The following is a 16,120-nucleotide window of genomic DNA, read 5'->3' as shown; positions in this document are numbered from 1 at the left end:
TGTGAAAGCTGTCTTTGATTCCAAATCTCTGCAAACAAACCAGCAGATGAGACTTAACCTCGTGAACCACATCGCTGACATGTGTTCAAATTAGTTACGATTAGTTTTCTCAGTCGCACGTTTTTAGTCCTGCATATGCAAACCTTTTCTTTTGTGACGTAGCCATAGGAAAATCTAACTCATAAAAGGTTCCAAAAAGACGCTAATTACTGGTTTATTCTTGCGAGCGCTGGAAGTCAAAAGGAAATATCAACCCTGCTAAATCTATTCTGAACAGGAGGATAATCCTTGGCTGAGAGCGCACACTCTGTGACACTTTTCCAAACACTTATTTTAGTAAATGACAAAACACTTTCATTCTTCAGTTACGGAGAACATGAGCAGCACTGAGCTGAGTGATGGAGCTCTGAAGCTCAAACACAGACCTCCCCCTTCGTGCTGCTCTGAGTCTGCAGAATATTAAAGTTAATTCACACAGGACACTCTTATCAGTCAAGACAGAAAAAAACTTGTGATAAGATAAGAAGAAAACACATCAGAAATTCAATCTTTCAGTTTCTCGATTCCTTCATTGCGATCCTTCTCCCTGCAGCCGTGCACTATTGGGCTTTTACTCGCCCCGCCTTTGTTAAGATCACCGATTGTCTAAGACGAGTCGCTCTTAAGCAAATCATGCGTACGGACAGCTCCAAGTGGAGGTACAACCACGCTTAACAATACACAAACACTTGAAACCATGGGGATGCTAGAAGAGGTCATCTGAATTAGGGCTGGGCCATATCATACCGTTCAAAGTGATACCGGTGTAATGTTGGGCAACGGTAAGAAAATGAAATATGCCGATAGAATAAAACGCGCATGTGCAGTGTCTTTGATTTCATACGCACATGGCGGAAAAAGCATGGCGGCGACGCAGAATGAGAAGAGCGAAAGTGGATCGTTGAATGAAACAGATGAACCAGAATTGGTTTGTAAAAATGCTGCAGCTTCACTGGTGTGGAACTGGTTTAGCTTTCATCCGTCAGATACACAACAAAGCACTATTTTTGGTAGCGCATGCTAGCGGGCCGTCGTTATTACCGTGTTGTTTGGAAAATACGGCGCACTTAAAATCATCCTTTGATTCTTCTGAAAATCGACAGTGTCCTTATAAGCAGGGGTGCACATAAGTGGTCCACAGGTGCACATGCGCTTTCAAAATAAAAGACGCACACCGGATAAGAAGTTAAAACGCGTGTTTGCATACATAAGATTTTCTGGAGGAGGACAGACATTTGTTTAGAACTCTTAAAGATGTCAAAGAAGCTCCTTTAAACAATTACTTTGGTGTTCCTCTACCTCCAAAGAAATGTCAGAAGGAGAGCGAACCACAAAAGAAGCGTGTATTCTCGGGAAAGTGGTTGCAGGAGGTGAGCAAATTATGAACGCACAGAGACAAAAACAGTGCTTTTTATATGGACGCAAACGTGCGTTGCAACGTCTTATCTGGTGCACGTCTTTTATTTTGACAGCGAATGCACACCTGCAGACCACTTATGTGCACCCCTGCTTATAATCCCGTGTGCCTTATGTATGAACTCTGGTTGTGTTTACTGACCTGGAAACAATTTTATGTGCACGGCGCTCGAAAATCTGTCAAATGTTTCAGTACGACTTTGCTAAGCTACGAAGCCGCACCGCTTGATGGATTGTCGGAGCATTACGGCTATCGTAGGCGGAGCCTCGCGGAGTGATACGTACTGTGCTTCAACATAATGTTACCGTATTGTGTGTGTATAACCTCTTTTTAAGTTCTGTGGATGTTATACATGGTTATGCTGAGGATATGTCGGCCAGTTTCCACTGGAAACGCCTTTTGGTTAAACTGTCAGACAGGAATTTGCATTTGCACTGTTACATTTTATATAACTTTAATGCACATAAAACAGCTGCTTGTTTAAGTGAAAATACATTGATGGGGTGTTTTGCACTAATAAAGTTGAGGACAACCATTGACATTCACACCTATGGGCGATTTAGAGTTACTAGTTAACCTATCCCCACTAACTGCATGTGTTTGGACTGTGGGAGTACCCAAGAGAACGGAGACACGGGGAGAACATGCAAACAGAAAAGTCTTCCCAGGAGCCGAGGCCTCAGCAATGCTGAAATACGTGAGCGTGACATCATTTCAAAGAATGGAATAAAGGCCGCCTACAGCGAAAGAATCCCTTTGGAAACTCCGTCCGGACCTGAGAACTGTTCCTGAAACCTGCTTTTCCCATGTTTCACTTACCCATGTCCCATTGTCTGTGCAAAATAAAAAGAAGAGAGAGGTTCAAAACTTTTGCACAGTACTGTATTTATTCTCAACTATTAACTATTCTCTGTGCATAAACCAAATCTGACCATTACTGCTGAATCTTTCTGTGATATCGTAGAGGACATCAACATAAAAATTAAGTACACTCAAGTAACAATAAATAAATGTTAAAGGTCCACACTGGAAGCAACTGGTGACTAAAGACCAAAGTGAATGACTTTCTGCCACTTCCAGTGGGAACATGGATAAAATATGTGATGGAGACACAAACTGGGTAGGACACAAGATGATGACAATTATTTGTCAAGTTGTTGTTACGAGATAACGAGAGTTTGAGCTTGTTCTGCCCAAGGAAACAGGAAAAAAAGAGCAAAGCCTTACAGCCCAAGCTGATTATTCCATGCTGTGATCAAACAAATAGTTCATTAAAAAAATGAAAAAACAGACTGGAGGGAATCACTCAGAAATTCAGCAACATTTAATACTATGTTGGAGCTCAGGGTGAGCTGCAGATGTGTGTGTGCCAGTGAGTATTATGCAGGGACTGCACAGGAAACAACTCATGAGTAGTTCAGCCCCACCCAGCTAATAACCCTCATGGGAAGTGTTTGACGTAAAGAAAAAAAAAACAAGAAAAAACCTAAAAGGAACAGATTTAATCACATTAGACGTCTTTCTGAGAGTGCTGTTATCTTCTTCAATGCCATGTACCAACACAGAGCAGCTACTCGTGAACTACCCGAAAAATAGAGCCTCAAATCAGAAGTACCTGACTCCGTGGTATAATTCTCAAACAGCCTAAAGCAGATGACTCGTAAGCTGGAGAGGAAATGGCGTGTCACAAATTTAGAAGATCATCATTTAGAATGAAGAAATAGTTTGTTGCTTTATAAGAAAGCCCTCCGCAAAGCCAGAACATCTTACTATTCATCACCGATTGAAGAAAATAAGAACAACCCCAGGTTTCTCTTCAGCTCTGTAGCCAGGCTGACAAACAGTCAGAGCTCAAGCTGGCTGTAGTTACACCTTTACTCAAAAAGCATCTCTAGACCCAGCAGTCTTAGCTAATTATAGGCCAATCTCCAACCTTCCTTTATATCAAACATCCTTGAAAGAGTAGTTGTCAAACAGCTAACAGATCATCTGCAGAGGAATGGTTTATCTGAAGAGTTTCAGTCAGGTTTCAGAGCTCATCACAGCACAGAAACAGCTTTAGTGAAGGTTACAAATGATCTTCTTATGGCCTCTGACAGTGGACTCATCTCTGTGCTTGTCCTGCTAGACCTCAGTGCAGCGTTCGATACTGTCGACCATAATATCCTATTCGGTCTTTAAATCTGATGTCAGTACTTGTCTGGGCCCAAACTCCGCTTCAGGTCCCAAAGTCAAACGAACACTGCGGCATCACTGAGAGTTAAAAACTGTCTAAATTCTTTCATCTGTAATAAAATGTTCAGTGTTGCTGCTTTACCAGGTGTAACAATTAAGCTTAACATCCAGGCATCCATGAAAACAGGATTTATTAAATTCAACGGAGTTAGAAGTTAGCAGGAAGTTAGCTCGCTAGCTTCCACCTAAACATGATATAGCATGTTCTGACTGAGAGATTAATGAAAAATTCAAACGTACAGCTCTGCTATCACTTCCAACATAAATGAAGACAGAAAACTAAACAGCAGAGATGTTTGTAGGGTTACTGAAGTTGCACTAGCTGGTATATAATGATGTGCTACGTGATTGCTAGCGACACAGCAATGTTAGCATAGCATAAACAGTGAAGCTGGAGGATGAACGTGTCCCAGTTAGGTAAGTACTAAACAGTACCTGGTACTATCACTGTAATTCATTATTATCAGGAAGTCCTAAAAACTCCCTGAAAAGCCTTCAGCTGATCCAAAATGCTGCAGCAAGAGTCCTGACAGGGACTAGAAAGAGAGAGCAGATTTCTCCTGTTTTGGCTTCCTGTTAAATCCAGAATTCAAAATCCTGCTCCTCACATACAAGGCCCATCTTATCTTAATGACCTTGTAGTACCATATCACCCTATTAGAGCACTTCGCTCTCGCTCTGCAGGCCTACTTGTTGTTCCTAGAGTATTTAAAAGTAGAATGGGAGGCAGAGCCTTCAGTTTTCAGGCCCCTCTTCTGTGGAACCAGCTTCCAGTTTGGATTCAGGAGACAGACACTATCTCTACTTTCAAGATTAGGCTTCAAACTTTCCTTTTTGCTAAAGCATATAATTAGGGCTGGACCAGGTGACCCTGAATCCTCCCTTAGTTATGCTGCAATAGACATAGGCTGCCGGGGATTCCCATGATGCACTGGGTGTTTCTTCTTCACTCATGTGTTTGTTAATAGACCTCTCTGCATTTAATTACTAGTCAATATTAATCTCTGCCTCTCTTCCACAGCGGGTCTTTGCTTTGTCTTCCTCCCCTCAACTTCCTCTTCCTGTTAAAAGGGAGTTTTTCCTTCCCACTGTCGCCAAAGTGCTTGCTCATAGGGGGTCGTATGATTGTTGGGTTTTTCTCTGTAATACTATAGTGTCTTTACTTTACAATATGAAGTGCCTTGAGGCTGCTGTTGTTGTGGTTTGGTGCTGTATAAATAACACTAAATTGAATTGAACCTGTCCAACACACTGCTCTTTACTGTAAATCCACCAGAGTACAGCTTGCTAACCTGTTCATCCTGCAGTAAACAATATTTTACAGACACACTTTTGAACAGAGAGGTCACCAAAGAAGTAACAGTGCTAATGAATGAGATCCCATAACCCAAAGTCATGAGCATGAAGCCCTCAGTTTCTGTTCCTCTCACCTGCATAAACTTAAAAGGTATTTTTGTTGCTACAGACATTTTAATTACGCTTCTCTCCTTCACTCAGACGCTATCAGATCCCCTTCATGGCCTGTCACCAGTCTTTGTTCCTATTCTTTCATACAAAACATGAAAGCAGCTGTGCTGTAACATCTCACAATGTCTATGTCACTGGCAGACAACAGGGACCGTACACATTTCATGTCGTGACAGAAGTTTACTTAAGCACTTGTTGGCAGTAGCAATACAGCCCCATTAATTTTACAAACTTAGTTAGTACACAACTTCTCATTCGTATCATAAAATCACTCAGCCGTGACCTTTTCTGGACTGCAGATCTGGCGTACCGGGCATTTGCTCATTGCATGCACTTGTGGCCGATATACTTTTGGTTTTTTCCTTGTCGATATAATTTTAGAAGCTATAGGCCGGCTTGAAAGTCCACTTTGCATCGGCCCTACAAGTACCGGCACAAGCCATTTGTTAATTTTTCATTACTGACATTGTATTGGCCAATCTAATCTCTCAACACAACCGACCTACCTTACGTTCGCTGTGCGCTCATGCACCTCGTTGAACAGAAGAAGTGATGGAGACGGACAGCTTGCTCAGCTCTAACATCGCATTGAGGAATCGCACAAATCAAGTGGACCGTCTGACCAATCGTGGTGGACCAAAACTTGCTGATGGCTAAAATGGAAAATGTAATTACTACATCTATTAATCTCTGTAATATAATATTAACTATGATAAACAACAAAACTATATGGAAAACGGATTTTTCTTCCAACAGTGTGTTTATTTATCTTCAAACATAACACCTGTACACGACCATTAAAACGTAAACAAGATGCTGAACTTACACTACAAACTACACATACTGCAATAGTGCATATATCACCATAAAGGGAGGGGGGGCTGTGTGCGACTCCCACCATATATGACTCACACTCGCAGGTTACACGTACATTAGAAAGTAGTCATTCAATACCAAGCAATAAACATCATCGCCAAATTTTCCACCAGCCGGGGCAAGTCTCCCCTGCGTGGTGATCTTTTCTAAGCTCAGAGTTGATGTTAATTCTGAAATCCATTCTATCCTTGGTCGATCCACCTCTTTCCAAGCAACTGCAATCACTCTGTTGGCCACCAGCAGCCCTTATGTGACAGCTGGATAAATAACCAGCAGAAAAAGTTTTGGTTCTAAATGCATCTCTAATATTTCTTATTAATATGAATATTTCTCCTGTAAGTCCCCTCTCCAGAACTCGAGCTTCTTTGCTGACGTTTCTGGAGAGGCAGCCACCAGTTCATTATACATTTTAGAAATCAGGCCCCTTCCCTGACAATCTTTCACCATCATTTCTTCGAGTTGATGGGCCAGAAATGGACAAGGACTAGTTTTGCTGTTCTAATAAAATCTCTCATTTGTAAATATCTAAAAAAAAACTTGCTGTGGGCAACAATTTCATCAAAGGACAACAAGTGTTTGTCTGGATTGTGGAAACCTGAAACGACTGGTCTTTGTTTGTTTGGGTTTTTTGCAACACAGAAGAGAACCTTAAAACATTTGTCATATACTTTACAGTAATGTTCAATATTCTTTGCTCATATTAAATGTTTTAATAAGTAAATATTTTGCCCCAACAGTTCAGCCAATAAAAGGCTTTCCTTAGGCACATTTTGTGTGCAGTTTGCAGTCGATGCAAAAACTGAAAGCTTGCTGGTGTCAAACAGAAAAGCAGCCCTACTGCTTACTCAAACCACACACACTCTTTTCTCACATAATTGTGAAAAACTGGTTCTGCACACATTAACGCGTCGCAGCCGTTAGATTCCTCTAACAGGTGGAAATGACTCGTGGGAACATAACCTGTAAGCTGCCAGGACCAAACAGCAAACTCAATGAATAAACATAATATCTCACTGATTAAAAACAACAACAACAACAACAACCCAGTAGCATGGCTACTCATTAGGACACAGTCCAGCTTGTTTGTTACACTTAATTTGCACTTTAATCACACACAAGTCCAAACCTGTGTCGCCTACACGCTGAGAACGGCACATGTTCACTGTCTTATTGAAAGTCATGAAGTTTTACTTAGAATAAGCTGCTGCATGCATGAAGTTGTGTTTTCTGGTGGGAGAGCAGCAGGGAAGATTAGTTTGTGTTACTCTGTTTATTTTGTATCCTTCCCAAAGCACTGATCCTCTGCCAAGTCAAACCAACAACACACAGACATAGTAGAGGGAAAGAGAGAGGATCAGGAAAGGAGGAGGAAACTGGCAGCAACAGTGGCCAGACATAACTACGACACCGTGATGTCAGCTCCAGGTTAGACTCTCAGATTCTCTTTCATTCAGTTCCTCCATCCTGTCCTACCCTAATGTTTATCTCTGTAAAATGCGGAAAGATTTGACTACCGACAGTAAACACAAGTGCATCTGATGTTTCCACTGATTACTATTGACTAAACTTGACTAAACACACAGACATTTAGAGACAACAGGCCCTCGTAATCATTTCTATTAGTTCTTTGACGTTTGCCTGCAGGTGCATGTGAAGTTGGTCCAATGTAATGTAAAGTCTCTATGGATGAGCACATGAATGTCTGCTCAGAGACTGATGCCAACTACATTTACATGAGCCAGGCTCATTGCTCTACCTGCACACTCGCCTTATTCACCCATTCATATGTGCACTTTTTTCTTCCTAAATGATTTCTAACATTCATACACGCCAATGGATGCAGCTTGGGCACATGGACGTAGAAATTTCTAAACAGAAATCTCCGGCAAACAAACAACCAGTTCATGTCTCTAATTGCCTTTCCCGTTTTGGAACAAACTCTTATTTGTGATTCCATTTTGAGATATGAAGTTACAGACAGCAGCAACCACAGTGAATTATCTTCCAGCGAAACGTGAAAGGATGATGGTAAATTCCATACAATTACAGTTCACGTCGGCAGTAACGACACCTGATACATTAAAATAGTTAAATCGTTTTGTGAATTTGCTAAAACAATGTCTTACTGTACTATTCTCTGAACCCTCTCCAGTCTGACCAGCAGTGACATGTTAGCCTCATGTTCTCCTTAAACTGCTGTCCAAAAAGTCCAAAAAAAAATGATGTGGGCTGTATAAATACTTGGAAGAATTTCTGGTCTTGTTGGGAGAGACAGGGTCTATCCCACTTTGGATGGAGCGGCTCTCATTTCTATAAATGTTATCCCCCCAAAACCACATCCCCTTAGAGACTGTGTTTTCTCCAAAAATCAACAAAAAGAAATTTAAACACTAAAATCACAACAAAAGAAAAATATAGTGTCCACAACTGTACCAAGGAGTAAAACAGTGACATGTGGATTATATGTTAGGTCTGACTCCTGGAAGTCTCTGTTAGTACATGAATTAATAATTAATAAACTGGTTTACTCTGCCTTAGTGAAACCTGGAAGATTATGTTTGAATGAGTCAACACTCCCAACTCATGCTAAAGTCAGAATCCTCGAAGCACAGGGGAGCTTTCAAGAGGAGCTTTCACTCCAGCTTAATAATCAACCAAAGACCCAGACAGAACTGTAGTTCATTTGAAACCCTGATGCTTAGTCTTGTGGTATGGAGGGCCTCGAGTGCCAAAATGAAATAAACACATAATTAAATAATTAAGACATTTAATTAATTATTTATATATTTCATTAATCAACTGTTTGAAAGCTTGAGTTTTCAGTTGCAACATCTCTCTGTGTGCGTCTGTGTGTCTCTGACCTTCTGTGCTAATCATCATTACGATGGAGGTAAAAACCCACATGATCGCACTCGTCTGTTCAGCCAAGCCGACGACCGCGATGCAATGCACAAAATTACAAAAGTAAGAGCTGTGCGATTGGCCGACATGCCACAAAGATTGTATCTCATGACACAGAATGTGATATGTCAACACGCACCACCCACGACACAAGTGAAGCAGCAAGCATAAAAACGGCGTAAGGAACGACGACGGACATGACAGTGGAGAAAATGAACTGAATCCGTTTTTAATAGGTTTGATTCATCCCCTGCACCCCTTCCTACTGCTACACCCACCACCACCATCTGGGCACCTGGGGGACTGCTCGGGCTTTGGCGTTGACATAACGCCGCAATGCATTGTGGGAGCGCGGCGCCATTTGAGAAGGCCACGAATCAAAACAAACACACTGTGTTGGAAGGACGACTGCCAGAACCATGCTTAAAATCAGCTCAAAAGTAAAAGGACTGTATCGAGACCGGTTGTGCCCGGACACCAAGAGACGGTACTTGGAAAAAATAGCGTGCATTGGTAATGTGGACCCGTTTTTCTCTCAGCTGCAGACTTGCTGGTGTTTAAGGGTTTGAGAGTAAAGATTAGACAGAAAAACAATCTTTAAAAAAAAGACGTGCTTGCACTCACACATGCTATGCATAATTACAACATTTCACAATTTATAGAAGTGCAAAAATCTCTCTAAGATTGCAGTAGCAAAGTGGGAGACAAACAGGAGAAGGGGATGAACGAACTCACCACACACAGGATAGCTGACTGTGAGCGCACACCATCCTCAACAGGTTTCCATTTATTTTGCAATTTTCCAGTAAGATCATGCTGTAAAACTAGTTCCACAAGATGATGAATGACCTCTTTTTACTTTCAAAGAGACATGAGGGGTACTTCACAGAGTCTGACCTACATCGATGCATCCACACAGTGTCCATGGTTACCAGGATTGCTGCAGATGCACTAAAATACTGTGAATTAAACTCGCACTGCAAAAACCTAATGGTGACATGAGTGTCCAGGTTATTCATTACGACTGAACGGTATAATTTGGTGAAATTATACTTTAGAAGTATCATAGAATTCAGCTGAAGGTGACGGGCCCCAGAGGTGACGGGCCCCAGAGGTGACGGGCCCCAGAGGTGGCGGGCCCCAGAGGTGGCGGGCCCCAGAGGTGACGGGCCCCCGAGCCCGCAAGCTGTGTCCTCCCGTCCTCGGAAATCTGGACTTGTGTGGACTTTCCACGCAGGAACAAACAAGGATTTAAGCACAAACTCCACTATGTTGCTGTATTTTTCCTGAAAGACCTCAGTGCAGCACCCAGTAGGGAGGGTTGCTGTAGCCCAGGAGGTCGAGTAGGTCATCTGCTGACTGAAAGGTTGGTGGTTTGATGCCCGGCTGCTCCAGTCTACAAGCCAAATATCCTTGAGCAAATTGCTCTCCGACGCATCCACTGGAGTACGAGTGTGTTAGATAGAAAGCACTCACATAGAAAACGTAGCCCTTTTCCATTAGTACCAGCATGACAGTTTTCAATTAGGCGATAGTACCAGGTACTGTTTAGTACCTACCTAACTGGGACACGTTCATCCTCCACCTTCACTGTGCTGATGCTATGCTAACATAGCTGCCTCGCTAGCGGTCACGTAGCACATCATTATATACCAGCTAGTGCAACTTCAGTAACCCTACAAACGTCACTGCTGTTTAGTTTTCTGTCTTCATTTATGTTGGAAGTGATAGCAGAGCTGTACGTTTGAATTTTTCATTAATCTCTCAGTCAGAACATGCTACATCATGTTTAGGTGGAAACTAGTGAGCTAACTTCCTGCTAACTTCTAACTCCGTTGAATTTAATAAATCCTGTTTTCATGGATGCCTGGATGTTAAACTTAATTGTTACACCTGGTAAAGCAGCAACGCTGATCATTTTATTAAAGATGAAAGAATTTAGACAGTTTTTAACTCTCATTGATGTCGCAGTGTTCGTTTGACTTTGGGACCTGAAGCGGAGTTTGGGCCCAGACAAGTACTGACATCAGATTTAAAGACCGAATAGGATATTATGGTCGACAGTATCGAACGCTGCACTGAGGTCTAGCAGGACAAGCACAGAGATGAGTCCACTGTCAGAGGCCATAAGAAGATCATTTGTAACCTTCACTAAAGCTGTTTCTGTGCTGTGATGAGCTCTGAAACCTGACTGAAACTCTTCAAATAAACCTCTGCAGATGATCTGTTAGCTGTTTGACAACTACTCTTTCAAGGATGTTTGATATAAAGGAAGGTTGGAGATTGGCCTATAATTAGCTAAGACTGCTGGGTCTAGAGATGCTTTTTGAGTAAAGGTGTAACTACAGCCAGCTTGAAGGCCTGTGGTACATAGCTGATTAATAAAGATATTTACAGTGTAGTACTGTCCATTTAGTTTTGTAGCATTTGACTGAGTCTGAGCAGAGAGTAAAGCCAGAGGCTTGCCTCATATTCTGCTCGAGGTTTGCAGACTTTCAGTCATTGTGGTTCTAAACTGTTTGTAGAAAACTCCCCACAATGAAGGTGAAAAAGCCTAAAATAGAAAATAAAGTACAACTTTAAACCTTTACAACATAAAATAACTTAACCTTCTACATAACAAATGTACAGTTTCTGTCATGCACAATATTTAAACATGTACTTATTTACTTATAACCACAAATTTGTGCCTCATCAACGGGGCTGCTAATGACAAGATAAACTTCCACAAGCTCCGTTACAACACTCCCTCCAACCTCCCCGACTGTCGCCAAACTGCACCGACAACAGTTATACAGGAAGTCGTTCCTTCAAAATAATAGCATTACAACTCCAACAGGAAGTTAATCCCAGCTGATAGTACTGCCAAAATAAGATGCAAGTAAGCAAATAAAAGTATTTAGGGTTATTTACACGGGAGGGACTTTGTTTCCAGGCAATCCAACATGTCTCTACCTCAGGCTTAAAGAATTCCTAAGTGAGTTAAATTATAAATATGAGGACATAAACACATTCAAAATGGAAACTTGGAGATTAACCCAAGCAGGAGGTTTCTGACCCTGAAAAGCTCAGCCTGAGGACAAATAACCTACCATCACAAACTCAGGGAGCAGAAATGCCCTTCAACGCCACTGATGAGGCGTGAGCTGCGAGAAAACACTCCCAATAATGGACTAATAGAAAAATGACCGAAGAGGAATTTGAGAGGAATGTGGGGGGGTTTCAAGAAGTGGTGATGATGCAGTGTCCTTTAGTGTGACTGCTCTGTGTCAAATGCTTCTCATTGTATTCAAGCCTGTGAATGTGGCAGCATGAATGTTCGCCTTCAGCCGAGCACGCCACTTCGAGGACAGCACAGAAGTTGCTTTTTATGGCCTAATATCCAAATGAGCTTTTCCACCTGTAATCACTACTTATTTTGTCCTCTAACAAAACAAACAAAAAAATAAATCACACTGTTGAGTTATCAGAGCACCCACCAGCTAGACGGGCTACTTACGATTTGCCAATACCTTACTTCACATTTGAACTGGCATCATTCAGTCTCCAGAGATGACCGACTTTGACCACTTTGCCTCCTCCTGTCACCTGCTCAGTACGGCTATATCGGTACACACAATTTGCTGCATTGTCCTGGTAACTAAATCTTCAGTGTTTGTTTAAATAAAGCATAGCGTGACCTAAGCTAAGCTGGGGCAGTCCTTAATTAGTATACATAATTGGACAGATCTCAGCCAAACAGGTAAAACAATAGTAAGTTACACCATTTGCTTCATTCTTTAATCTTTTTTTAAACTTGTTTATAGTTTACAATTAGGTTAAGTTATTCAATGCAACTGTATGTATTATTGTAGGGTCTACCTTGCAAAGCAAAGTACCTTGAGGCGACTTGTCATTTGGTGCTGTATAAATAAAATGGAACTGAGGGAAAAAATGCTCCAGCTGTGGTCAACTTTAGCCAGGTGGGCCACGGCATTTATAGGCTGTGAAAAATGCTCCCCACATGGACTGCTTCTTGTTGTGTGCCAAATATGAGAAAGGTAGCTGAAGATATCGGAGTCTGTGTCCCACTGTCCTGAGTTAGTGTCTGTTGATCTCTGGCTGCTCCAGTCTGCATGCCAAATGGGTAAGATATTAACTCCAAGTTGCTCTCCGGTACATCCACTGGAGTGTGTGTGTGAAAGCACGTCAGCAGAAAAAGCATAGAACAAAGTGCTTGTATGATTAGGTGGTGAATGAGGCCAGTTGTATAAAGTGTGTTGAGTGCTCAGGTAGAGTAAAGAACAAGTCCATTTACCATCTTTTTGACTCTTTAGATTGTTTCACTATTTTGCAGATGGTCCAACTGGTGAACGACACAACAGGAGCTAATTCAAACAAAAGATAATACTTAGAGTATGATGGTACCAATGTAGTGATTCCATTACAATGATCAGTAGCACTCGTCACAGCGAGCCATGTTTTAGATAAACACTTTTGGCTGCATGTATCAAACACCAGCTTGAAAAGCTCGATAAGCAAACGAAACGTCAGTAAGTAATCAGAAAACATTAGAGACGTGTGCCCTCCCCAAGAAACAACGAAAGCCAGAATATATGCACGAGTTCTTTTCTTTCCTATCATGTGAAAAACAACTCAAGCACCATCACACACTCATGTCTCTCTGTACTGCCTCTGAATGTGTCCTGATCTAATCCCAGCCTCTTTAAAATGCTCTGGCTGCATTTGCAGTTATCCAACTGTGCAAGCATGTAATGCTTAACACATGCAACTGTGCTTGCAGGTTTACATGTCCATGTGCATGCATTAATACACTGAAGATGTGTTTGGGTACACTCTGCATGCATGTATACATACAAATGAGCACCAGGTTTGGTCTATTTATAGAATGGCTATATTAGCTCACTGCATGTGTCAGCTGCTGCTTTCAAAATATCCACAGATAGCACCAGCAGCTCCAGTAAAGCTGCACCAGCAGCTCCAGTAAAAGTCAGTGTGAAAATAGGTGGAAGAAAATCAAAGTGTATCTGTGGTGATCAGAGAGCTGCCAGACAGTCACACCAAAAAACTAACATGTGTGTGCAAAAAGCTCACAGGTTGCTGAAGTTGGTTATAAACCTGGAGTGGGTGCACACATACACAACAGACACACAGCACACCAACAAGTAGAGCCTGTTAAGCAGTGGAGCAGCGTCTGAGTCACCCTTGCTTGTCAAACTTGTGCCTCACTAACAGTACAGACTTGTTCTTGGGTAAATCCCTTCACTGGAGAGAGTGTGTTTATGAGACAGAGGCGAAGAGCTGTTCAGTCACATCAGTTTTCTACATGTGTGGGTAAGGATGTGTGTGCACATTACAGGGCCGCTAAACAGAAGGATTTGGGAATTCCTCCAAAGGAGCAGACAGGCCAAGAGGTGGGAAGAGGGGAGGGAATCTCAGAGCTTACCAAGCACACAAAGCAGCACCCCACTGCCCAAGACAAGCCACCCAACCCGTCTCCATCCCTCTCTGCATCCATCAGTGTCTTCCTATCTATGTTTTTTCCATGCCACACATTCCAACTCACTTGATGAAGCAGCGAGCTCCCTCAAATGTATATCCTTCCTCCCATCCTGTTGGTAAATCTGTGAGGGAGGGAAAGAAAAACAACACAAGACAGCAGGAACATAAGGAACGGTGACAGAGACAGCGAATCAAACAGCAACACACTTTTTCTAGCATAATATCTCGTTTGGATTGCGCCCTTTTTAATCAATCCCGCCCCCTCCCTCCTGCAGAATTTATCATTTTGTGTGCGTCTGCCTGCTCAGTATCACGCTGGTGGAATACACCATTGATGTGCATGCACCCAATAAAAACCTCCCCACGGCAGATGTGCAAATTTGGGGGCAATATCGTCTCTGAGCTGACGCACAAGCCGCAGCGCATTGTTCTATAATCAGCCGTGGTGACTGGAAATACTGGGTTTCTGCAGCAAAGCGGGGTATGTATCAAATGTCACTGCAGGGAATCCGCTTGGAAATCGGCAAAAGCCTACGTGACATAACTTTTAAAAAGTGTGTCGCAAAGTGTCCAGGTGGAGTAAGTGGGGTGGGGATGGCGGGGGGACGCCGTGCGCAACGGTCCGACAGCGGAGAGGGGCGACTGTTGCTTTGCTGCAGAGAAGAAATCTACCCCCGTCGTCTTTCACGCTCTCCCCGCAACTTGTCGCCCCTTTTTTCCCACCGTGACGCGCACATAACCTTTTCTAGGCGGTGCGTGCGTGCGTGCGTGCACGGATTTTCGCAGGAATGTAGAAAAAACACATCCTGTATTACCTGGGGTTTTTCTGTGCCCCGTGATGACAGCTTCTCCTGTAACTGGATGCAACCAGGTTGTACTCTTTGCTTCTTCGCTGTTGGTGAAAGAAAACGGGGGAGGGAGAGGTGAACAGAGAACCCGAAAAAAAAACCCAAACAAGAATGCGTCGGAGAAAAAAGCAGTAGGTATCCATAAATCCGTGTATCCGCGTCATATTTACTTAATGAAGAATATGCGTCCATCCCGAGTCACCCCATAACTCCAAGAAGAGGGAAGGCAGGAGAGCCAGTCCGGCTGAGGATCCGCCGCCATGTCTAGTTTGGAGCTTTGCTTTACTACGGGTATGGGCTGGAGTGCGCGGCTCCGTGCCAAGCGCGCGCGCACTTCATCCTGTGCGCGCCTCAAGGAAATGCGCGAACGCGCAGAAAAGATAAAGATGCAAGCAACGATTTTGTCACAAGCCTGGGGAACCGATGGGCTCGTTTTTGGCAGCCGTGCGACTAAACTGGTGCCGGTGAACGTTCCAGATAACACGTAGCTTCATCTGTTCCGTACACGAGCTTTTCACAATGCACCAAATAAATTCAGATAATAGTGACACTGTTTCTTCTTCTTTCGTTTCGTATATGATAAACTTTATTTCCACTTAGGTCTGCCCTTCTCTGCAGATCAACACGTTCCCTGTGAATTATTGTTTTTTCACCATTTATATGGTAAATGGGGTTGAACTCATACCAATCAGGCATGATTATAATACTACTGTGAAAGAAGCCAAGGAAAAAGACCGTTTCCATGAAAGGGTGCACATGGTCTGCAGCAACGTTTAGGTAGGTGGTGCATGTAGGGAAATGTTCAAAAAGGGAGTCTGTGGCTGACGGGTGTTCC

General features: G+C 42.7%; 1 protein-coding gene across 4 annotated transcripts in view; it reads right to left on the bottom strand.

The window, feature by feature from the left end:
* LOC146615521 (pleckstrin homology domain-containing family A member 5-like) overlaps window positions 1-15,559 on the bottom strand; it is a 160,865-nt gene extending 145,306 nt beyond the window's left edge. For all 4 annotated transcript variants that reach the window (XM_085376055.1, XM_085376051.1, XM_085376053.1 and 1 more), the window contains exons 1-3: window positions 15,456-15,559; window positions 15,253-15,329; window positions 14,502-14,559 (exon numbers count right to left, since the gene is read on the bottom strand). In XM_085376055.1, the coding sequence (XP_085232181.1) occupies window positions 14,502-14,559; window positions 15,253-15,329; window positions 15,456-15,547 (227 nt within the window). In that variant the 5' untranslated portion in view covers window positions 15,548-15,559. The remainder of the gene's footprint in view (window positions 1-14,501; window positions 14,560-15,252; window positions 15,330-15,455) is intronic.
* Between the last annotated feature and the right edge of the window lie 561 nt (window positions 15,560-16,120).

This window comes from Diplotaxodon limnothrissa, linkage group LG17 (genome assembly GCF_057381915.1).
Source record: "Diplotaxodon limnothrissa isolate DT_005_m linkage group LG17, D_limnothrissa_male_GT1.1, whole genome shotgun sequence".
Lineage (NCBI taxonomy): Eukaryota > Metazoa > Chordata > Actinopteri > Cichliformes > Cichlidae > Diplotaxodon > Diplotaxodon limnothrissa.
The sequence above is the reverse complement of the archived record's forward strand: the minus strand, read 5'-3'. Positions and strand labels throughout refer to the sequence as shown.